At 45.8% G+C, this 24,899-nt stretch overlaps 2 protein-coding genes across 2 annotated transcripts in view; both read left to right on the top strand.

Annotated features, from left to right (window-relative positions):
• LOC124004299 (phosphatidylinositol 4-phosphate 3-kinase C2 domain-containing subunit beta-like) overlaps nt 1-14,614 on the top strand; it is a 77,516-nt gene extending 62,902 nt beyond the window's left edge. The window contains 7 exon segments of the mRNA XM_046313099.1: nt 995-1,196; nt 8,174-8,298; nt 8,646-8,763; nt 9,345-9,432; nt 10,185-10,291; nt 10,524-10,652; nt 10,746-14,614. Of these exon segments, the coding sequence (XP_046169055.1) occupies nt 995-1,196; nt 8,174-8,298; nt 8,646-8,763; nt 9,345-9,432; nt 10,185-10,291; nt 10,524-10,652; nt 10,746-10,937 (961 nt within the window). The 3' untranslated portion in view covers nt 10,938-14,614.
• Nucleotides 14,615-16,525: 1,911 nt separating this feature from the next.
• On the top strand, nt 16,526-24,617 carry LOC124002955 (protein phosphatase 1 regulatory subunit 15B-like). The gene is made up of 2 exons (XM_046310815.1): nt 16,526-19,456; nt 22,518-24,617. The coding sequence occupies exons 1-2, from the start codon at nt 17,510-17,512 to the stop codon at nt 22,710-22,712; spliced, it is 2,142 nt and encodes a 713-aa protein (XP_046166771.1). The 5' UTR covers nt 16,526-17,509; the 3' UTR covers nt 22,713-24,617.
• Nucleotides 24,618-24,899: the final 282 nt, after the last annotated feature.

Here is a 24,899-nt window from a genome sequence, read left to right as displayed (position 1 = left end):
CTGATAACTCTCAAACACCCATGGGATAACTAGAAAGAGGTTCAGCTACAATATGCTGTCGAAAATGTTACCAAGGTGACACCGTCAATTTTTGGTGGTAGAATCATTTATGAAATTTGAAATGTGCATGAAAATTTGCTCGCTGCTTGCTGGCTGAACTAGTATCAAATCAATCCATATGAAACGAAAGGCAGGGATGCTAACAACGCTAGTTCACACACTCAATGCTGAGTACCCCATCTTGCTAGCTCGCTAGTGTATTGGCGCTCTAGCAAATTTGCATGATATCTGTTCTGCCCTGATTAATGCGCCGAGTTCTACAGCACAGCTGAGTTCCACATTCTACACGACAGATTGGTTGAGGGACGAGCGTCACGTAGGAGTGATGCCATCTGACATGAGACTATGACTTCTGTGTGTCTCTGTCTGTTTTTTTCACTTGTCTGCTATGGTTGTTATGGTTGTTGTCAATTGTTTGACTCATATCACCCCCCCTCTCTCTCTCCCTCTCTCTCTCCTCTCTTTCTTCCCTCCTCTCTCTCCTCTCTTTCATCCCCCCTCTGTCTCCTCTCTTTCATCCCCCTCTGTCTCCTCTTTCACCTCTCTTTCTTCCCCCTCTGTCTCCTCTCTCTCCTCACTTTCATCCCCCTCTGTCTCCTCTCTCTCCTCTCTTTCATCCCCCTCTGTCTCCTCTCTCTCCTCTCTTTCTTCCCCCTCCGTCTCCTCTCTTTCATCCCCCTCTGTCTCCTCTCTCTCCTCTCTTTCATCCCCCTCTGTCTCCTCTCTCTCCTCTCTTTCATCCCCCTCTGTCTCCTCTCTCTCCTCTCTTTCATCCCCCTCTTTCATCCCCCTCTGTCTCCTCTCTCTCCTCTCTTTCTTCCCCCTCCGTCTCCTCTCTCACCTCTCTTTCTTCCCCCTCTGTCTCCTCTCTCTCCTCTCTCTCCCCCCTCTCTCCCTGTCTTTCTGTCTTTCTCTTTTGTCTCTCTTTCTCTAGGTTGATAGAGTCCAGTCTGGGCAGTGTTGCCACTAAGTTGAACTTCTTCATCCATAACTTGGCTCAGATGAAGTTTGCCTCATCCGAGGAGCGTCCTGTGCTCTCCTTCGCCCCACGGGTTTACACCCTCAAGACTGACGGACTCATCCGCAACCTCTTTGTCTGCCGACACATACGAACCTACAGCCCCAGCAAAGGATACGTAAGTCTACAGTCATACACACCTACCACCCTATTAAATTAAACATACGTAAGTCTACAGTCATACACACCTACCACCCTAGTAAATTAAACATACGTAAGTCTACAGTCATACACACCTACGACCCTAGTAAATTAAACATACGTAAGTCTACAGTCATACACACCTACGACCCTAGTAAATTAAACATACGTAAGTCTACAGTCATACACACCTACGACCCTAGTAAATTAAACATACGTAAGTCTACAGTCATACACACCTACGACCCTAGTAAATTAAACATACGTAAGTCTACAGTCATACACACCTACGACCCTAGTAAATTAAACATACGTAAGTCTACAGTCATGCACACCTACGACCCTAGTAAATTAAACATACGTAATTCTACAGTCATACACACCTACCACCCTAGTAAATTAAACATACGTACGTCTACAGTCATACACACCTACCACCCTAGTAAATTAAACATACGTAAGTCTACAGTCATACACACCTACCACCCTAGTAAATTAAACATACGTAAGTCTACAGTCATACACACCTAAGACCCTAGTAAATTAAACATACGTAAGTCTACAGTCATACACACCTACGACCCTAGTAAATTAAACATACGTAAGTCTACAGTCATACACACCTACGACCCTAGTAAATTAAACATACGTAAGTCTACAGTCATACACACCTACGACCCTAGTAAATTAAACATACGTAAGTCTAGTCATGCACACCTACGACCCTAGTAAATTAAACATACGTAAGTCTACAGTCATACACACCTACGACCCTAGTAAATGTAACATACGTAAGTCTACAGTCATGTAAACCTACGACCCTAGTAAATTAAACATACGTAAGTCTACAGTCATACACACCTACGACCCTAGTAAATTAAACATACGTAAGTCTACAGTCATGTACACCTACGACCCTAGTAAATGTAACATACGTAAGTCTACAGTCATGTACACCTACGACCCTAGTAAATAAACATACGTAAGTCTACAGTCATACACACAAACGACCCTAGTAAATTTAACATACGTAAGTCTACAGTCTTACACATGTAACGGCGTTCTTCGTTTGTAGAAAGAGAGTCGGACCGAAATGCAGCGTGGTGGTTTCTCATGTCTTTAATAAATGAAGAGCGATACATGAAATAACTTATACAACAGCAAAACAACAAACGGAACGTGAAAACCTAATTACAGCCTATCTGGTGAAACTACACAGAGACAGGAACAATCACCCACGAAATACACAGTGAACCCCGGCTACCTAAATACGGTTCCCAATCAGAGACAACGAGAATCACCTGACTCTGATTGAGAACCGCCTCAGGCAGCCAAGCCTATGCAACACCCCCTACTCAGCCGCAATCCCAATAACTACAAAACCCCAATACGAAATACCACAAAATAAACCCATGTCACACCCTGACCTGACCAAATATATAACCAAACACAAAACACTATGACCAAGGCGTGACAGAACCCCCCCCCCCCCTAAGGTGCGGACTCCCGGACGCACCTCAAAACCATAGGGAGGGTCCGGGTGGGCGTCTGTCCATGGTGGCGGTTCCGGCTCGGGACGTGGACCCCACTCCATAAATGTCATAGTTCCTCCCCTTCGCGTCCTGGGATAATCCACCCTCGCCGCCGACCATGGCCTAATAGTCCTCACCCAGAACCCCACTGAACTGAGGAGCAGCTCGAGACTGAGGAGCAGCTCGAGACTGAGGAGCAGCTCGAGACTGAGGGGCAGCTCGGGACTGAGGGGCAGCTCGGGACTGAGGGGCAGCTCGGGACTGAGGGGCAGCTCGGGACTGAGGGGCAGCCCAGTACTGAGAGAAAGCCCAGTACTGAGAGAAAGCCCAGTACTGAGATGAAGCTCAGGCAGGTAGTAGGCTCTGGTAGGTCCTGGCTGGCTGGTGGATCTGGAAGATTCTGGTTGACTAGCAGATCTGGAAGATTCTGGTTGACTAGCAGATCTGGAAGATTCTGGTTGACTGGCAGATCTGGAAGAATCTGGTTGACTGGCAGATCTAGAAGATCATGGCTGACTGGCAGATCTAGCTGCTCTATGCAGACTGGCAGATCTGGAAGAGACTGGTTGACTGGCAGATCTAGAAGATCATGGCTGACTGGCGGATCTAGCTGCTCTATGCAGACTGACAGCTCTGGCTGCTCCATGCAGATTGGCAGCACCTTGCAGACTGGCAGCTCCTTGCAGACTGACAGCTCTGGCTGCTCCATGCAGGCTGACAGCTCCTTGCAGACTGACAGCTCCTTGCAGACTGACAGCTCCTTGCAGACTGGCAGCTCCTTGCAGACTGACAGCTCTGGATGCTTCATGCAGACTGACAGCTCTGGCTGCTTCATGCAGACTGACAGCTCTGGCTGCTTTATACAGACTGACAGCTCTGACTGCTCCATGCAGGCTGACAGCTCTGACTGCTTCATACAGACTGACAGCTCTGGCTGCTTTATGCAGACTGACAGCTCTGGCTGCTTCGAACAGGCAGGAGGCTCCGGCAGCGCTGTAGAGGAGGAAGGCTCTGATAGCGCTGAACAGGCGGGAGACTCCGACAGCGCAGGAGGGAAGGAAGGCTCTGGCTGTGCTGAACAGGTGAGGCGCACTGACGGCCTGGTGCGTGGTGCTGGAACTGGTGCTACAGGATCAAGGACACGCACAGGAAGCCTGGTGCGGGGAGCAGCTACCGGAGGACTGGTGTGTGAAGGTGGCACAGGATGGACTGGACCGTGAAGGTGTACTGGAGAGCCTGAGAGCAGGACTGGCACAGGATGTGCAAGGCTAGGTAGGTACACAGGATGCCTGGTGCGTGAGGCTGGCACATTTTTCACCAGCCAACTAACACGCACCTCAGGACGAGTATGGAGCGCTGACCCAGGTGCCATTAAATCCCCTGACACGCTCCGTCGGACGAATATCGTACCTATAGCACCATACTAGCAACTCCCTCATTACTCTCTCCTCCACTTTCCCCATTAACTCCTTCACAGTCTCTGCTTCGCTCACCTCTAACACCGGCTCTGGTTCTGGTCTCCTCCTTGGCTCCTCACGATAAACAAGGAGAGTTGGCTCTGGATAGACCGGACCGTGCAGGCGCACTGGAGCTCTTGAGCACCGAGCCTGCCCAACCTTACCTGGCTCGATGCCCACTCTAGCCCGGCCAATACGAAGGGCTGGTATGAACCGCACCGGGTTATGCACCCGCAATGGAAACACTGTGCGCTCCATAGCATAACACGGTGCCTGCCCAGTCTCTCTAGCCCCCCGGTAAGCACAGGTAGTTTGCGCAGGTCTCCTACCTGGCATCGCCATACTCCCTGTAAGCCACCCCCCATTAATTTTTCGGGGCTGCTTTTCGGGCTTCCTTGCCCTTCCGTGTTCCCTCGTATCGTCGGCTCTTATCTCCGGCAGCCTCTGCTCTCCTTAGTGCCTCCACCTGTTCCCATGGGAGGCGATCTCTTCCGGCCAGTATCTCCTCCCAAGTGTAACAACCTTTGCCATCCAACACGTCTTCCCATGTCCATTCTCCGAATAATTCATCCTCCTTTCGCTGCTCATGCTGTCGCTGCCTGTTACCACGCCACTTGGTCCGTGTGTGGTGGGTGATTCTGTAACGGCGTTCTTCGTTTGTAGAAAGAGAGTCGGACCGAAATGCAGCGTGGTGGTTACTCATGTCTTTAATAAATGAAGAGTGATACATGAAATAACTTATACAAAAGCAAAACAACAAACGGAACGTGAAAACCTAATTACAGCCTATCTGGTGAAACTACACAGAGACAGGAACAATCACCCACGAAATACACAGTGAAACCCGGCTACCTAAATACGGTTCCCAATCAGAGATAACGAGAATCACCTGACTCTGATTGAGAACCGCCTCAGGCAGCCAAGCCTATGCAACACCCCTACTCAGCCGCAATCCCAATAACTACAAAACCCCAATACAAAATACCACAAAATAAACCCATGTCACACCCTGGCCTGACCAAATATATAACCAAACACAAAACACTATGACCAAGGCGTGACAACACACCTACGACCCTAGTAAATTAAACATACGTAAGTCTACAGTCATACACACCTACGACCCTAGTAAATTAAACATACGTAAGTCTACAGTCATACACACCTACGACCCTAGTAAATTAAACATACGTAAGTCTAGTCATGCACACCTACGACCCTAGTAAATTAAACATACGTAAGTCTACAGTCATACACACCTACGACCCTAGTAAATTAAACATACGTAAGTCTAAAGTCATACACAACTACGACCCTAGTAAATTAAACATACGTAAGTCTACAGTCATACACACCTACGACCCTAGTAAATTAAACATACGTAAGTCTACAGTCATGTACACCTACGACCCTAGTAAATTAAACATACGGAAGTCTACAGTCATGTACACCTACGACCCTAGTAAATTAAACACACTTAAGTCTATATTTGCATGTACGCATAGGCCACACAAGGGATATTTAAGTTGTATACTATACTACATAACCAGCAAATGAAAGCTTTTTGAGATGTATTAACGTATGCACCTAGATCAGGGGTTTTCAACTCCTACCCCATGAGGCTTGGAGCCTGCTGGTTTTCTGTTCTACCTGATAATTAATTGCGCACACCTGGTGTCCCAGGTCTTAATCAGTCCCTGGCTTGAGGGGAACAATGAAAAATAGCAGTGGAACTTGCTTCAAGGTCCAGAGTTGAGTTAGTGGGACCAACACCACTAGTTTAGGCCCATCAAAAATATAAAATTCAAACGGCCTCTACCGTACGCTTACCCTCAGTATAGCCTCAGTAAAGGATACATCATTGGAATCTGTCCCTCTGCTGTTTCAGCAACTCTCTCCTCTTGTCTTTCCTCTCTATCCTACCCCCCCCCCAAAAAAAAATGTATGTTAAAAAGATCAACTTTGCTCCAGTATGTGTAGCATACAAATCAAATACAAATCAAATTTTATCTGTCACATGCGCCGAATACAACCGGTGTAGACCTTACCGTGAAATGCTTACTTACAAGCCCTTAACCAACAATGCAGTTCAAGAAATGGAGTTAAGAAAATATTTACTAAATTATCTAAATGATCTAAGTCAAATAAAAAGTAACACAATAAAACAACAATAACGAGGCTATATACAGGTGGTACCGGTACCGAGTCACTGTGCGGTGGTGCGGGTTAGTCGAGGTCATTTGCATATGTAGGTAAGGGTAAAAGTGACGATGCATAGATAATAAACAGCGAGTAGCAACAGTGTAAAAACAATAGTTGGTGGTGGGTCAATTTAAATAGTCCTGGTGGCCATTTGATTAATTGTTCAGCAGTCTTATGACTTGGGGGTAGAAGCTATTAACGAGCCTTTTGGACCTAGACTTGGCGCTTCGGTACCTCTTGCCGTGCGGTAGCAGAGAGAGAGGACTATGACTTGGGTGACTGGAGTCTTTGACAATTTTTGGGGCCTTCCTCTGACACCGCCTAGTATATAGGTCCTGGATGGCAGGAAGCTTGGCCCCAGTGATGTACTAGGCTGTACGCACTACCCTCTGTAGTGTCTTATGGTCAGATGCCAAGCAGTTGCCATACTAGGCGGTGATGCAACCAGTCAGGATGCTCTCAATGCTGCAGCTGTACAACTTTTTGAGGATCTGGGGACCCATACCAAACCTTCTCAGTCTCTTGAGGGGGAAAAGGTGTTGTCGTGCCTTTTTCACGACTGTCTTGGTGTGTTTGGACCATGATAGTTTGTTGGTGATGTAGACACCAAGTAACTTGAAACTCTCAACCTGCTCCACTACAACCCTGTCGATGTGAATGGGGGTGTGTTCGGTCCTCTTTTTCCTGTAGTCCAGAAACATCTCCTTTGTCTTGCTCATGGTTAGAGAGAGGTGGTTGTCCTTGCACCACACTTCCAGGTCTCTGACCTCCTCCATATAGGCTGTCTCATCATTGTCGGTTATCAGGCCTACCACTGTTGTGTCGTCAGCAAACTTAATGATGGTGTTGGAGTCGTGCTTGGCCACGCAGTCGTGGGTGAACAGGAAGGGACTAAGCACGCACCCCTGAGGGGCCCCGTGTTGAGAATCAGTGTGGCAGATGTGTTGTTGCCTACCCTTACCACTTGGGGAGGCCCATCAGGAAGTCCAGGATCCAATTGCAGGTGTTTAGTCCCAGGGTCCTTAGCGATGAGCTTTGTGGGCACTATGGTGTTGAACGCTGCGCTATAGTCAATGAACAACATTCTCACATAGGTGTTCTTTTTGTCCAGGTGGGAAAGGGCAAGTGTGGGAAATGGAAAGTGTGGAGTGCAATTGCATCATTTGTGGGGGCAGTGTGAATTGGAGGGGTCCAGGGTTTCCAGGATGAAGGTGTTTATTTGAGCCATTACCAGTCTTTCAAAGCACATCTTTTTATTTATTTAACCAGGTAAGTTGACTGAGAACATGTTCTCATTTACGGCAACAACTTGGGGAATAGTTACAGGGGAGAGGAATGAGCCAATTGTAATCTGGGGATGATTAGGTAACCATGATGGTGTGAGGGCCAAGTCACCGGGGTTTAGCCAGGACACTGGGGTTAACACCCCTACACAGGGCAATGTACTGGGATATATTTCTTTAGGCCAGAGGAAAGGGTGCCTCCTACTGGCCCTCCAACACCACTTCCAGCAGTGTCTAGTCTCCCATTGAGGGACCAACCCTGCTTAGCTTCAGAAACAAGCCAGCAGTGGGATGCAGGGTGGTATGCTGCTTGCACTTCATGGCTACCGAGTGCTACAGGGCGGAAGTCATTTAGGCGGGATACCTTTCTTGGGCACAGTGACCGTGGGGGTCTGCTTGAAACATGTAGGTATCACAGACCCAGTCATGGATAGGTTGAGAATGTCAGTGAAGACATTGTGTGTGTGTCCCTCTCCCCAGGCGTTTGTGGTGAAGGTGGAGCGGGAAGGCCAGCAGGGGTCAGTGTTGGTCCAGAGGAGCTTTGAGGAGTTCTATGAACTACACAGTAAACTACGCCTCATCTTCCCCTCATCCAAACTACCCAGGTAACACGCACGCATGCACTTATGCACACACACACACACACACACATTGATCGTGTACAGAGAACGTCGCCCTTCTCTTGAAACAACAGTTAACTCTAAGTAGCGATAGAGGAATAGTCAAATATTTTGGATAATAATGGAGGAGTAATCTCTCGTGGACAGACTGCGCATCTGACCAAATTCCGCTACATTTTAGTTCTGGATTAATCGAGCTTAATGGAGTCTAAATAACTGAAAGGAAAGGATGTCAGTGGTATTCTATCTGTACCCATACTAACTACCTACGGTAACTAGATGTAGCAACTGTAAAGTGAAACCATGACAAAGTCCTTTGCTGCCCCTCCCAGTTTCCCCAGCCGCTTTTTGATTGGGCGGTCTCGAGGAGAGGCGATGGCTGACAGGAGGAAAGACGAGCTGAACGGATACGTCTGGCATCTGGTGCATGCTGCGCCAGAGGTCGCCCAGGTAACCAGTCCCCTCTGACCTTTGGTGTGTTCACGAGACTGTCACCCTAATCCTGTAACATCCCATGTACAGTGGTTAGTGTAAATGACTGTGTGAAACTACTGCGATTCTTAAAATGACTGTATTCTTAAAATATACAGACGTGCACTTGGCAGAATGACCGGTGCAGAGTGTCTGTGTGTCTGTGGTTTCAGTTTGACTGCTGGGTTTCTTAGAATTCAGCCCCTCCCTTTTTCGAGGCAGCGTCATATCAGCTTTACAGACTTAGACACACATGCTGTCTCGGGGGGCGAGGTACTGCAGGCCCATATCAGAACGGTCCAGCCTCTGTGTGCTGGCAAACTTTCGTCCACTGTATCCGTAATAGAACAGTTTGACAAACTAAAATGCAAGCTATTATTGCTAGCCCCGAAGTATTAGCATTTCATTTTTCCGTTTTCAAAATGTCCATGTGCTACCTGTAAATGAATTAGACCTCATGGAGGTTGGCATTTTGTTGTTTTTCTGTCATTCACTGAATATACACTTCCTCATCCTCCTCTCCAACCCCCCCCCCCCTCCTCTCTCTCTCTATCTCTCAGTGTGACCTCATCTACACTTTCTTCCATCCTCTGCAAAGAGACGAGAAACCTGGAACAGTGGTGAACACACTGCAGAGCAAACCTGCAGGTACACAGACACACACACACACACACACACACACACACACACACACACACACACACACAGCGTGTGATACATCAGATGACTCACTGACAGGATCGATGGTTATTTTAATGAGATCATTTGCACAGCATGTAGGCACAGGGTCAAAGTTCATCACTTACTAAAAACAAATGCTGAGTCCAGTGTACTGCCAGCATCAGCTGACCCCGGGGCTCTGTGCCCTTAGCGACAGGAATAATAGCCTATGTGATAACCAGTCATAAACTAGGGTCTTATCATGCGCTGTTTGAACAACGTGTCGGCAATCACACAGCATGTCAAACACAGAGGTGTACTAAAAACACTAACGCACGTCTCATAGACCATGCAGCATTTCTTGCTATGGTAGCAGTTTTCTTTACTTATTGCTGTTTGCACAGTTGTACAGTGCAATTTTATGGTTGCTGTGTTTGGTTACGTTGATGTTGACCTAAGGTTTATGTATTAGGGGTTAGAGGTTAATGGAACTCTAGCTGTCACTCTGCCTGATTGGCTTTCTAATGAACCTACAGAACTTACAGAGGAATAGAATCACCTATCTCTGTAGCTCCATCCCTCCCTCCTCCCTGGCCCGTCACACAATACGTGGACACATACTTCCTGCCACTATAAACACACACACTGTAGACTATAGACTTATTCAGGTCCTACATTATACTCTTTCAGCTCTAACCACATACTCTGTCTGAATCTCTGTCTCTCTCCCCCAACTCCAGAGATCTGTTGGGGTCCAGTCTCAGGCAAAGTGGTAGGAGAGGTCAAGCTCTCCATCTCCTATAAGAGTGACAAGCTCTTCATCATGGTCATGCACATACGAGGCCTGGTGAGTGTGTGTGTGTGTGTGTGTGTGTGTGTGTGTGTGTGTGTGTGTGTGTGTGTGTGTGTGTGTGTGTGTGTGTGTGTGTGTGTGTGTGTGTGTGTGTGTGTGTGTGTGTGTGTGTGTGTGTGTGTGTGTGTGTGTGTGTGTACGTACACTCAGCATACTGTTTAAGTTGTATACTGTTATTGTGGATATACTGACCACCCCCCCGCCCCCCCCTCTCTGTCTTTCCCAGCAACCCTTGCAGGATGGGACAGACCCTGACCCCTACGTCAAGCTGTACCTTCTCCCAGACCCCCAGAAAACCGGCAAGAGGAAGACCAAGGCTGCGAGACGCACCTGCAACCCCACCTACAATGAGATGGTGAGGAAATGTTCCTAAGTACAAAATAGAACAATTCATTCATCTTACAATGAAGTCAAGAAGATAAAATTTGTCCCTTCTCTCTCCCCGTAGCTGGTGTATGACCGTATCCCTCGCGGGGACCTGCAGCAGAGGGTGATCCACCTGCGGGTGCTGGGGGAGGGTGCGTTCTGGGAAAACACCCTGCTGGGCGAGGCCTTCATCCCCCTGAAGACCCTGACAGCCGGGCAGTGCTGGGCAGACTGGCACCAGCTGGGCACGCCCAGCACCGACTCCACACGTTGAGAATGAGAGTCAGAGGTGGAGGGTGAGAGGGAGAGAGGAACGACTGATCAGGTTGTGCGTGCACACAGGTGTACGTGAGTGCGTTCAGTTGTTATGGTCAGAGCTGTCCAGCTTCTCGGGCTGGTTTATTCCCCCAGTGGGGGTGTGTGTGGACCCGTATCCTGCCCAGGTGGGATGTGTGTGTCCTATGTAGGTTTGAGGTGTGTTTGTGTGTCTGTAGACTCATTGACTCATTCGCTCCCGAGTGGCGCAGCTGCCTAAGGCACTGCATCTCAGTGCAAGAGGCGTCACTATGGTCCCTGGTTTGAATCCAGGCTTGTATCACATCCGGCCATGATTGAGAGACCCATAGGGCGGCGCGCAGTTGGCCCAGCATTGGCCGGGTTTGGCCGGGGTAGGCCATCATTGTAAATAAGAATTTGTCCTTAACTGACTTGCCTAGTTAAATGAAGGTTAAATTTTAAAAAATATATATAATTGACGGTCAATCGTCACTGGACACTGTATCCATGGGACTGTACTGGACTGTATGGACCTACTTTAAGACTCTCTGATCACCATAAGAAGGGATAACTGGGGCATGTGAAGATAACCAGTCTGTTCTTCTCAGTGACTCTGACTTCCAGAAGACTTTTCTCTGGTAACAACATGGCCTCCCGAAGACCAGGAAGCACGGGGGACCAGTGGGAGGAAACCAGAGGGCATTGTTACCTCTCATGGACCGCTTCTTTCCCCTTCATCTAGGGGCAACGGAGAGACGTCCATCTTACCGCCTGGCGAAAAAGACTTTGAAACGGGTCTGGTCCCCTCCAAAGTCCTGTCTTTTAAAAGACAACCGTAAGTTATTTATTTTTCAAGCGTTACCCTTCTGTTAGTGCCGCTCCATTTCGAGCTCTGTGTGTGTGTGTGTGTGTGTGTGTGTGTGTGTGTGTGTGTGTGTGTGTGTGTGTGTGTGTGTGTGTGTGTGTGTGTGTGTGTGTGTGTGTGTGTGTGTGTGTGTGTGTGTGTGTGTGTGTGTGTGTGTGTGTAAATGATTTTGATTTCTGTGTGTACCCCAGATTTATGCAGATCGTGATATGTGAATTATGTTGGATCCAGTCTTTCTGATTTGAGAGAGAGAGAGAGAGAGGGCATAGATGCTTTTGTGTCATTGTGGGGTAGAGATGTACAGTACCAACCGGACCTGCCTATGGTTTGGGTCCTCCCTAACACATTTAAAAGACTCACGTGACTTTCGTCCACTCAGCCTGATTCAGTAGCTCCTCTGCATTAGAACTTGTTGAAGTGTGTGTGTGTGTGTGTGTGTGTGTGTGTGTGTGTGTGTGTGTGTGTGTGTGTGTGTGTGTGTGTGTGTGTGTGTGTGTGTGTGTGTGTGTGTGTGTGTGTGTGTGTGTGTGTGTGTGTGTGTGTGTGTGTGTGTGTGTGTGTGTGTGTTACCTGGGTAGTTTGGATGAGGGGAAGATGAGGCCGCTCCATTTCGAGCTCTGTTTGTGTGTGTGTGTCTCCCATTGTTGACTAGCTGTTGTAATCCAAGCCTTACCTACGCTTCATTTCACCGTTTGATGATAATTGACACAGGTCGCTGATCGAATTTTAAATGTAGTACTGTGCGTTGACATAACAATGTTGTCTTCATGGGAGAATCCTCAAATCTCAAACGTTTGTTCAAAAATGTTTTTTTATATCAACGCCTTTAGAATATTATTTTGTTGTCGTTGCATGAGTGCGTCTATGTCTATGTGGGGAAAATCAGACGATTAGCTGGCGTCACGGATAAACTGCCTGAGCAAAGAAATGCTCTTTCGGACACTAAACTCTCACGCCATTCCGACTGTATGTAGTGGAAATGTTTCACTTGGTTTTTATTTCTCTTGCATTTTGAACTTACATTTGACTTTCGTGGCTTTTTCAAACGACAAAGTGATCCTGTTCATGTGTTATACAGTACTGTAGCTATAAGGCGGGGGGGGGGGGCATTTTTGGCATTGATATCTCGCTCTCATTTTCTTGTGTAAGAGCTGGACACACTGTCCTTTTTTCACTGGCAAACAGACACGGTGACCTTTCGCAATGCAAAATGGCCGCTTTCAGTGGGAAAATCTGCTTGTGGGCAGAGTTGTTGCTATTGAGAGGGGAATAATCAAGGTTAACTCATGAATTGAGCAAGAAGGGTTGACCGGTAAAAAATATATATATAAATAACTAGGACAAGGTTCATTCCTGGTCAGGAAAAAACAACTCCTGGTGAAATATGATTAATCGGTGAAGGAAGTTTCTATAACTATCGGTAAGATAAGGACGTCTTGGTGTCCGATGTTTTTCAGATCACAAAACAAATTACAGACGAATACAGGTTAAGGCTGCCTTTCTACGGTGTTGAAATGTAACGCGTATTTGTTTGGATCATTATTAAACATACCCGCATCCATTGCGAGGAATATTTAGATGCTATTTGTTTTGGTTTGGTTGCATAGGCTTTGACATAACATACAATTCACCAGCCCTGTTTTAAAAGCATTGATCTTTATTCAACATCTCTGAAAATGTTTCTTCATTCATGAAGAGTAGCTACATCGCTGTTTTAGAAACAAGGGTAGACAGTTTGAACAGGTGTGTGTTAGAAATGACAAGAGGAGCTCTTCGACTAAAGGTTGGCCTATCTCAGGCTGAAGTGCAGTAATCACACAGGACCAGCATGCTTAACCCCAACCAACCAGTTTAACCACTGCTCTCGTTCAAAAAACACAACACTTTATTTGACTGCCCTTTGAATGTGTCTGGTGGATATTTACATATTTTGTTTGGTTTCTAGAAAAGGAAGAATATTCCCTGGGGGTGTTTCACTCCAGTCTGAATGGCTATAATGTGGCTATGGGCTCTTAGTGTAACATTTTTAAATGATTGAAAGATGACTTTCTCCATATTGAGTGTTGGTATCTGTTGTGTGCTAAAAGACTGATGACCGATATTAAAGTGATTTTAATGTTTTTTTTTTCTTGTGACAGTTTTACCACTTTGGGGGAAAGGAGGGACACCATATGGCTTCCTTCTCCATGTCTCTTTTTCTTTCTGGTCTTGACACTCTAGCTAAGAGTAGAGTCAAATATGGATCTCTATGCAGTATAGGGCTCTGGTTAAAAGTGTTATGATAGAAATGTTGCTCTTGCCTAACAGACCAGTGATTACACATGGAAGGAGACCAGGACAGCGGTTCATTGGAAGGCATTGGGACTCCCAAACCAAGCACCTGCCTGCTAAATACCAAGTGTAAATCTGAAAAGAATGTATAGGTCGGAGCAATATAGTGAAAATTCTACCAGAAGGTACCTCTCTAGTTCTTTCAGATCTATGTGAAGGGGTAGGAGCTATAGGTCAATTTGGGATGGGCAAGAGTTTGACCTGAGTCCTTCCAGGTCAGCTCCAAGGGACTGAACTCTGACCTCTATGGAATGCTGGGAAAACGGGACCGAATGTAAGTTCAAAATGAACTGGATCTTGTGTACTGTAAATACTGAGAATATCATTAATGTGATTTCTTTCTTTTATTCAGGATATAGTTTTACCCCACTTCTTATGCTTTAGACTTTAAAATTGTATTGCATTTTCTTATTTTTTTGACCATGTTTTGTAATATTGTTTGCACTAAATAATAACAAAATAAACTTGAATCTAAAAGACGTGTGTGGTGATGTGGGTGTTTGTGTGAGCACTGTTCTGTTGCGTGTCTTCCATCTGATGAAAGCACTGTGTAAGATGAAACATCCACTGACTCTGCAGCAGTTGTCTAATTACCATGAAAACCCAACTAGTCACAAAACTATGGGGGATCGGATTAATGATAATTAAATGGCATAATTAAACCTCAACTTCTGTTAAAGGAAAAATACTTTTCTGCAGATACAGCATTGGGGCTTAGGTAAGGGTGGCGACCATGATATACCCCATTATTTTTGATAAGAGGTGAGATTGAATCAATCAATTCCCTCTCTGCATCATAATACACCCTCCCCTTCTCGCTTTCTCTGAAACAGTTTCACGTGATGTTATTTGTTAATCGTATAGCTCAATGCCATGCCCTTATCATCCTGTTCACTATGAGGGAGGGAGGGAAGATAGGCTACACTTCAGTCAGTCTGCATACCTCTGTGTCCCAGCACACCCAGGCAGTCATCTGTGTAACAATCCGATTATTATAAGTGTGAATGACCGTGAGTAAACCTCTTATGTGGGGAAGCAAGGTTCACCATTGCAGGGGTGTTGCTCAGACAAGATCTGCTGGCTAAATCTGAGAGCCCACAGATGATGACCACACAGAAACTTAAATACAGTATGATGAGAGTGTATGACATTCAACAGCTAGGAGTCAATGCTCCGTACCAGGCATACTGTAAGGGAAAGATTCAAGTTACACTGTGCTAGGCACTGATTAAATAAATCAGGGCACCCACATATGTTTATTTAACTAGGCAAGTGAGTTAAGAACACATTATAATTTATAATGATGGCCTACTGGGGAACAGGGGGTTAACTGCCTTGTTCAGGGGCAGAATGACAGATTTTTTTTACTTTGCCAGCTCAGGGATTCGATCCATTGTACAAATACAATGTATTATATAGATTTTGGTCCGGACACTATTTTTAATGCTATCTCTGGCAACTTTCAGATGAGTGGACACTAATTCTGCTGTAAAATATATACTCTTTCATGTCTGACAGGGAGAGATTGAAACAAGGTACTTTTCGAAATAAACATTGACGGATCACAAAGAGAGTTTACATGAGTTGGATTTTCATCCCGATGTGCAACCCTCCTTTTAAAAATGGGGAATTGAAAAATGTCTCGTCATGAATATTTGATGCCTTAGAAGACCGTACAGGCAGCACTCAGAGAAAATGGGACATGATGCATACTTCATCAATACATACATGCATGGGTGGGTGGCCTCCTACAGGACACACTGCTGCATCAAAAGTTCAGCAGAGCAGCAGACACTTCTCACAGAATAAACCGGTAGAACGTTAATGGCTTCAAATGGGACCAAACACACATTCTTCACAGCGATCAGGACCACCGTGGGTTTGCTGCATCACTTATTAATCACATGCTCCAGAAACGTGAAAGATAGGCTATTGCTGTTGTGTGCTGTGTCAGTATAGTAGCCATCCATAGGCTTTCTGCACTTGGTGTGCAACAGAGTGGAATGTTAACTTGATGCTAAACACACTAGTAGGCCTATAGGGGTCTATATCTGATTCCAGTCCTGATGTATGGGTTGATTTCAGAAATACTATACCCTATGGAAAACGTATGACACAAACTCCTATTTTTAAGATGCAATATTTCTAACTATTCAGTTTATCTTGAAACCCAATCTTTTTTTATTCAGTGTGAAGTATCACCAATTCAACACCTGTCACACTGGGCTTTTTCTATACACTGTAGGAGTCGGGACTTGGATTCACTTCATTATATAACCGGGACACTGCGTGTCTTGCAACACCGCCTATGTGGTTTACTGACGCCGGTAACTCTGCGACGGTCCCTAAAACAGTTCTACAAAGGCTCTTTCACGACGCCCCCTAAAGTTTCTGACGAAATCCTCTTCTGAAAAGCGGGCAAATGAGCAGCCGCACAAGGAAATGAAACAACGATTGAGAAAAGAGGAGAAATATAGCCCTGCATTCTTACAGCGAAATAATATATTTAGTTTATATCTAGATAAGACTATTATTTGTCGTACGGTGGCATTCGATTAGGTTCATTGTAGCGAGTGAATATACATATAGGCCGTTCGTTGAAGTCTCTTTTTCAGACCACTGATTGTGGCGCAAAACCTCCATTGGTTAGTGTTAGTAGGTAGCTAACTTAGTTTAAGTTCTAGTTACGTGCTGGAATTCAACCAGCTTTTTCACCAGGCAAGACCAAAAATGGCTCTTATATCATCGTTGGACCTGGATTTATCCCTATGTTATGACTCGTCAAGTCTCTGCTCCGTTTCTACCGTCACGACGACCGCTGTTTTTACGAATCTTACTGCGCGAAAGAATATGAGAGTCGCGGACAACATGGACGATGCCATCCAGGAACCTAAGGAGAGCTAACCGGTATGCTATTGCTAACCTTCTGTAATGGATAAGGGACCGTAATGGGATTTTCACCGATCTGAAATGCACACCAAGTTACTAGCTAAATTACCAGATTTTGTCGCTAACGACAACTGCCAACGAAACGAACAATCTCAAATCAAGATAACGTCATTAGTTAACGTTACGTAGCCTGTTAACAGCTGTGAAAACTAGCTACCAAGTTGCAAGTTCTTGCTATCCTTGATTGCCAGACCTAAGTTTGGTCGTAATGGACTTAAGCTAACGTTAGTTATTTCATAACAACGTGTTAACGTTGCTCCTGGACGTGTACTTAACTTAGTTAGCTAGCTACAGCAACGTTAGCTAACCAACACGCTTTAGACAAACTGAACAACGGCAAGCAGTCAATTGGTATTCTTTATTAAAACTACTCATTTAGTTATCTTGCATAGCGACAATTTGTTTGCCAATAGCCAGCAGTACGAATGTTTAGGAACATGAATCGTGGGGAATACTTTTCTGGGGTGCAGACACCTCCATCCACTGCCGACGGGCATGCAGCGGCCTCTCTCCGGCAACCAAACCAGAACAGCTCGTTGATGGGCATGTTCTCCGTGATTTCTAGGCCTGCCCTGTCATTTCTGCAAAATTATTTACCAGGGCGCCCTCGGAATCCTGCCCTAGCCGACAGTGTGTCAGGGTGGGTCAGTTGGGATTTCAAGCAGAACTTTGTAGAGGCAGAAAGTGCGTTTTTAGGACAACTGGATGACATATTGCCTGGAACTCCGCACCATGCACACCACCTAACATACCTGCAATGCCAGCATGGGCTACCAGCGTCAGGTTATAGTAGTATGAATTGGTTGACAGCAGATTCTCTTAGCGAGTTAGGGATTCGAAATGCTGCTGAAATGGACTTACATTTAAGGCAAACTCCGGTAGGATACCTCGCAACCGGTTTTCTCGGTAAAGTTTTGTTGAACGCAGCGTCGTCTCAGGAAATGAAACACGCCAAGCAAGGGCACGTACTTGGCGGGGATAGTTTTTCATCAGACGCGGTGACAGCCAGGGCAAAGAGTAGTACCGATGGTAAATGGTGGGGCGGGCTTTGGGGAACCGATGACAGTGCTCAGGGGTTGCTGTCAAATTTGTCGTCGAGCAGAGCGAGGACTGTGGAAAAGAACCGCAACGTCCATTGTCGTCAACCAGAGTGTGGCACAAAGGCCGCCGTTACCATGCCAACAGAGCTGTTTGTACAGTGCAATGGTGGCGAAAGGACTGGACCCTTCTGCCACAAAGAGGAGCCCACGGACAATGGAAGCCGGACAGAATCTCTCCCTAGCCCTGACGTTCTCCCCTTAGATCACCGGGAAACAGTCTGTTTCAGAAGTCATATTGTCAGTGTTGCAGCTGTCACTGCCTTCAGTGAGTTGTCAGTTCTCACCCCTGACCAGGATAATGGCTATTCCAGTCTGGAAGAAGAACACTCTACCTCCAGACTGTACATGTTGAGGCTTCCCTGTGAAGAGCTACAGGGGATCACAGAGAGAAAAGAGACAGACACACCAACACAGGAGAGCTCTGGTAAGAGGGAGCCGGAGGGAGAATTGGGTGAGACGGCCTTCACAGGAGGGATGGAAGGGGAGGAGGAGGCTGAGGACTCGGACGTCACAGACTCTGAGGAAGAGGAAATGGCGTCCGCTGTGCCCCCCTCCACACCTCGGTGCAGTAACAAGGCTATCGCCTACATCATGGGCAGCCCCTGCAGTGATGACAGCCAATCAGACGACTCGCTCAGCGAGGATGACGATGGTTTCGACGGTGACAGCTCGTCACAATTCTCAGATTCCGAGGTTCTAGATGAGGAGGATGCATCCGATTCCGAGCGGCCAGACTCAGAAACGGAGAGACTGTGGAACTCACTGTGCCAAAGCAGTGATCCCTATAACCCCCAAAACTTTACTGCCCCCCTCACCAGCCCTAGAACCGTCCTGTCCACCTCTACAGCCACAGCAGCCTGCTCCCTTCAAGCCTCACCTCCAGAGCAACCCCCCTCTCCCTTCTCCTCTTCCTCCTCTCCTGCCGAGGATTTTGGCTCTGGGGATGAGTCCAGCAGCGGTGAGGTGGATGAGGCTGAGAGCCTGAGGCTGTGGAACTCCTTCAGCTCCTCCTCAGACCCCTACAGCCCTTTCAACTTCCAGGTCCCGCTCAGGACGAGAGAGCCGACAGGGGCTAAAGCAGGTGCAGGGACAGGGGCGCGCTGTAAGAGGAGCAGCAAGACAACCCCATGCTACCCCCGTCATGAACAGGGACAGAGCCACTCGCCTCCCCAGTACAAGAAAGAGGCAGCGGAGGAGAGGCTAGATAGTGGCTTCTCAGAGACCCTCTCCATCCCAGAGATCACCACCATGGGCTGTGTCACAGTAAAAAAGGTCAGTATGACTTCAGACACTGCTCTCTCTAGTGGAGAGTTCGTAATTGGCCTAAATAATGTTTACACACACTGTTATACGTCTCTTCCTTATACATGTTTTTCAAGGAATTGTAGGTAGTCCTATTCTTATCAGTCAAATTGTCATCTGTGGACCTTGGTCACTCGCATTCATGTGACTGTTGTAAAATGTGGAAATCCATTGAGTCATAAAATATTGAATCTTCAAACTCAGCAGTCAGAAACGGCTGTATTTGTTAATGAGTTAGCTGAAGAGGAAGTATTTTATCTCCTGTAGTGTACATGATGTATTATGACAGTATGTTACACTCTGCCACACCCCATTTTATGGTTCATAGATGGGTCCAGGAGTTTTCCCTGGCCATGTTAGTGAGGTGATGTGACCAAGAAAAGAAAACTAATGTCACACAAATGTAAAATAAGATATACAAACAATGCACCCCAAAAAGTATACAAACAATTACCACTCAAGAATGTGTCCATGTGTGCATGTCCACTCCCTGCCATCCCATTAGTTTTTTATTTATTTTTTAAATCTGTTTTTCTAAAGTAATTTTGCTGTTTGCTTGCACAATTGGAAATGTGAGTTCCATGCAATCATGGCTCTGTATAAAACTGCGTTGCCCTGAATTTGTTTTGGACCTAAAGAGACCCCAGGTGGTATGTCTTGTGGGTTATTTCTGGGTGTCTGAGCTGAATGTTAATTGATTATGCAGACAATCTGTCATTTTCGTCACAGTAATATTTCTCGTAACTAGAAGACGAGCAGTTAATCTCTCGTCAAGCCTCAACCAGGGAAGACTGGCATGCATGTTGCTGTTCATTCTGTGTGTGCAGTTAAGGGCAAGACGTGCTGCTCTGTATTGAGCCAGCTGCAGCTTTGCTAGGTCTTTCTTTGCTGCACTTGGCCATATTACCGGACAGTAATAAAGATGGGACAAGACCAGAGCCTGAACAACTAGTACAGTTGATTTTTGCGTAAGAAATGCAGAACAACTTTCTTTTTTCTAACAGACATATCTTCACATCAGCTTTAGCAAAATGACTTGCCCATGATAATTGACCATCCATTGTTATACCGAGGAGTTTAGCTTCCTCAACTTGCTCAACGGTCACATCTCCAGTTGAGGTTTAGCTCTTAGAGAATGTTTTGAACCAAATACAATGCCTTTGGTTTTAGACGTATTTAAGACCAGTTTATTATTAATCACCCATTCTGATACTGACTGTAACTCCTTAGTTAGAATTTCAGTGAGCTCACTGGCGTTGGGTGCTGACATGTAGAGTGTGGAATCAGCCACATAAATAGTCATTCTAGCTTGGTGTAAGACCAGTGGCGAATCATTTGTAAAAATAGAGACGAGTAACGGCCCAAGGCAGCGGCCATGAGGGACACTGCACTGTACATATTGTACGTTAGAGACGCTTCCATTGAAGAACACTCTCCGGGTTCTATTGGATAAATAACTCCAACAATTTGATGGCAGGTGATGTAAAGCCATAGCAAGTAACTTTCTTTTGTCAAACTATTTAACATCAAAGGCTGCACTGAAATCTAACAATACAGCTCCAACTATCATCTTATTATCCATTTCTTTGAACCAATCATCAGTCATCTGAGTTGGTGCAGTAGTCAAGTTTAGTGCCCTAAAAGCTTGTGCCCACCATTCATGAAAACAAATACAATTTTCCTCTGTTAGCGACGTAGCACATCGTTCAAGCTCCATAGCCAATGTGGCTGTCACTGTCAGGGAAATTCTTATGCTGGTTGCTGAACCAGTGTCATTCTGTGTGTGTGCGCGTGTGCTGGATTTAGAACGTTGGTGTCGAGTCAGTCAGCATGCAGACAGGGAAAAGAGCGTAGCGTGTTTACGTCTCCAGAGAGACTCGTCAGAGAGACTCGTCCGAGAGACACAGAGTTGGTTTTTAGAGAACCTCTGGAGCTCTATAACTGCTGGGAAAGCATCTTTCATTCTAGACATTTCTAATCAAATGGAGTCTAATGCTATGAGTCAGTCATGGGGCTTAAGCAGACCGTAGGACAGCAAATTAACTGCTGTTAAACCGATGGCAGTGAGAGCTGTGGAAACGTGCCTTTCCAAGACAGTGGAATGGAAGACCATCACCATGGGAGTAGACTTAATCACCAATGCACAATCCCACGGATATCTTTTTTAATGCTCGGGCTTCATTCTCCATGCCTGTTCTGTGACATTATCCCCCCCTATTATGAGCACAGAACTGCCACGTTACTTAGCAACAGTGATAACTGGGCAAGACGAGAGGGAGGGAAAGAGATTTATCTGACGGCCTTATTTTTTTCTTTCTTTCTCAGTTTCTCTTGCTTGGAGCGTCAGCTCATAACCACCTCGCTCCTGCAACGTTTTCACAGCCCTCCAGCCCATGCCAAGCACATTGCAGTGTCTTTCATCTTTAGTTAATAACCTCCGCTCTGAATAGTGTATGTCAGTCGCTCCCAGTCTGCAGTGCTCAGTGGGTTGCTGCTTTATGCAGGTGATTTTTAGTGCGTCTGTGATGCGCTATAGGCCATCCATCAAACAGTAATTTCACGGTGATACTGATTCAGCTTCTTTACCCCTCTTTGTCTCTCTCTCACTTCGCCTCCAATTTCTGCTTCTGCCCATCTGGTTGCTGCTGTAGCAGGCTAGATGTATAGTGAGTTTGGAGGGGAAAAAAGTCATATGTGCAGAGAGCTGGAGCAAGTGTGATTTTTCCGTGTGTGAATGTCTGGGTTTAGGCCTACAGTTTCTAATGGAAGTGTTTTTGGACATAATTGTAGTCCTGGATTTTGGATGCGTTGTCCCGCTGTCCTTTCAGAATATTTAGGAATATAAGTGATGCTTTTTAATTAAATATCCCCCGGGTGTTAAGCGACGCATTTCATTTTAAGCTGAAATGTAGTTTCAGTGACGTGTTGAAAGTTGAGGTCTCTGTTGTCTCTGTATCCTGCAGGTGTGTTTTAGTGAGGAGGTTGTAGTCGTATGTCAAGCTGATTCTTATGATGTTCTGTCGTACTCCAGGTGTGTTTCTGTGACACGGTGGAGGAGTTCTACGCCAGCGAGGATGACGAGGACCGGTGCGGGCCGTGGGAGGAGCTAGCCAGAGACCGCGCTCGTTTCCTCCGGCGCGTTCAGGATGTGGAGGACGGCATCGGCTACGTCCTCAGCACTACCTTCCGCGTAGCCGTCTACCAGAGACTACAGCACTACAACTGATCCTCACCCCTGACCTCTGACCCCTAATGTCCTACAACACTTCTGATCATCTGTCTTGTCTCTCTGTGACCCCTGTAGCACCAGTCCCATCTTCAACGGAATGCATCAGAACTTCTAAGTCATGCTTCATCCCCTTCCCTGTCGACCCCCAAACCTCCTCTTCAACCTGGGTGTGTAGAAAAGATTACATCAGAGCGGTGGAGAACCCCCATACACTCCGTCCCTCCTCACCCCCCTCTTACCGTCAGTCTGGAGTGTTGGGGAAGATGTGATAAAAGACTTGCTCCCTCTCTTCACTGCCCTCTTCCTGATCGTTTGCTGTTTTTCTTTAACCTCAGTGGAGTGATGACCTAATTTCCGATGTGATTCAGGATGACTGCTAACTAGGAGGAGCGCTGGTAATGTAAAGGTATAAGGGCTTACTGGTTCCAGTGGGAGAAACTCAGTCTAACACAGAGCAGGTCTTCCTGCTGGGCTGTGTGCTCAGTAACCTGACTGAAACGCAGAACTCTACACTTTAGCTAAGACTGTTTCTTTTGGTTTTAAAATGAATTCAAATTTTTTTTTAGTCCCGTTGAGTTTACTGAACCTTTCGGTGTTGCGCCGTCCTTCTCTATCTGACGCATGCTATCTGGGTCTCTGCCTGGTAGTGTTCTGTTTCATGTTAACCTGATCCCAGGCCGTGCCTACTGTCGTGTTCAGTATTTAAAATGTTCAGTATTATCCCCCTGAGCACCCATAGCCAAATGTCACACTGCTCCCCGGAGCTGAATCGGGTTTGTTAAGAGCTTTTGGAAAACAAACCTGGTTTGAAATTAACAGAAGAAAAATAAATAATTCAAGGCTTCCTCTAAGCCGTAACAAGCAGAGTACCCGAATGTTGAAAGTGTTCTATTTGATCATAAGCCGAGGGTGTAAACCTACAGTATGTTGACGTGTAAAGCAAGCCTCTACTGTATTGATGGTGAAGTGTTGAAACCAAGCCTGTGTTGTTGTGGGCTCTTCCTGGTTTCGTTCATTAGCCATTGACTTCAGTTCTATCCCATGTATTATTAGCTAACTGCAAAGATAACCCAACTCTGCCCTCAACTGGCTCTTCCAGTATTTACACCTGTAGATTTCCTCATAACAGCCCACAATATGAATACACTAACCATCATAGAATAGACAATAGCATTGCTCTGCTTGTGACCTATCCAGTAATGTACAAGGCAAGATTAAAAATATTTTTTTCTCTGGCTGCAAGCCAATGATCAGTAGAGGCCGAAGTGAATGCTTATGGGTAAGGGTGAAGTGAAATTATTTGCATGATCAATGCATCTTTAGTGGCCTCCTCGTCTACCTCCCTTAGTCATCACTGTGGTTTCTTCTAACAAAAAAATATTGCTTTAATCTACTTACAGTTTTGCACCAATAGGTTTCCTTCAGTAATGCGTTTCCCTTCTCCAGAGCTTGCATCTATCAGTGGTCATCTAGGAAAGGAGACGAGGAAAGCAAGCGCTCTACGACTCCATTTATAGACGACCTATCCCCACTATTTATTAACCCTGTAATGCCTGTACGGACCCAGTGTTGTGTTACTCATTTTGAGGGGTTAATTTCTTCTATGTGGCAAAAAGGGTTCATCGCTGGTGTGACCAGGTTGGAAAGAAAGCAGGGATGTGAAATGCACGTTGTTCTGAAGTGATTCTCAGTATCATGGAGAAAATCAAATATATAAAAGATGCTTGGGAAATGAAAAATATAACTAATTTAACTTGGTGTTCTTTTAGTCAATACAGTTAACATGAAATTGATTTATTTTTGTAAAATATTTTAGGATGAGTTAGTAGTTCTACACTGTTCCTTATAATATACATTTTGAATTAATATTCAGTGAAAATAAATCTTCAATTATGAACAATGTTTCTGTCTCTTTTCTTGTGCCACATCTTGTTTTAAAGAATAATTTTCTGGTCTTATTTGGTTTGAATGTTGACTCCCACCGACACTGGAGGGGGGAAGAATTGGGAGATCAGTTATTCTTCCTGGAGACACCAGATGACTACGGTCACCGTTGTTATAAAATGGTACTGCACGTTGTGGGTAAATTGTGATTGATCTACAAATAATGAGTAGTTACTTAAGCAAGGTGATTTGTAGTTTTACGCAGCACGTTTCTTGTAACGTTACATGCACCGGACCTGT

This window comes from Oncorhynchus gorbuscha, linkage group LG18, assembly GCF_021184085.1.
Source record: "Oncorhynchus gorbuscha isolate QuinsamMale2020 ecotype Even-year linkage group LG18, OgorEven_v1.0, whole genome shotgun sequence".
Taxonomy (NCBI): domain Eukaryota; kingdom Metazoa; phylum Chordata; class Actinopteri; order Salmoniformes; family Salmonidae; genus Oncorhynchus; species Oncorhynchus gorbuscha.
This window is presented reverse-complemented; position numbering and strand designations above follow the sequence as displayed.

Excerpts from the sequence above, each read along its gene's own strand:
- LOC124002955 (XM_046310815.1), top strand. The coding sequence starts at position 17,510 with ATGTTTAGGAACATGAATCGTGGGGAATACTTTTCTGGGGTGCAGACA. Across the intron at positions 19,457-22,517 it reads GCTGTGTCACAGTAAAAAAG|GTGTGTTTCTGTGACACGGT; the intron begins GTCAGTATGACT and ends GTCGTACTCCAG.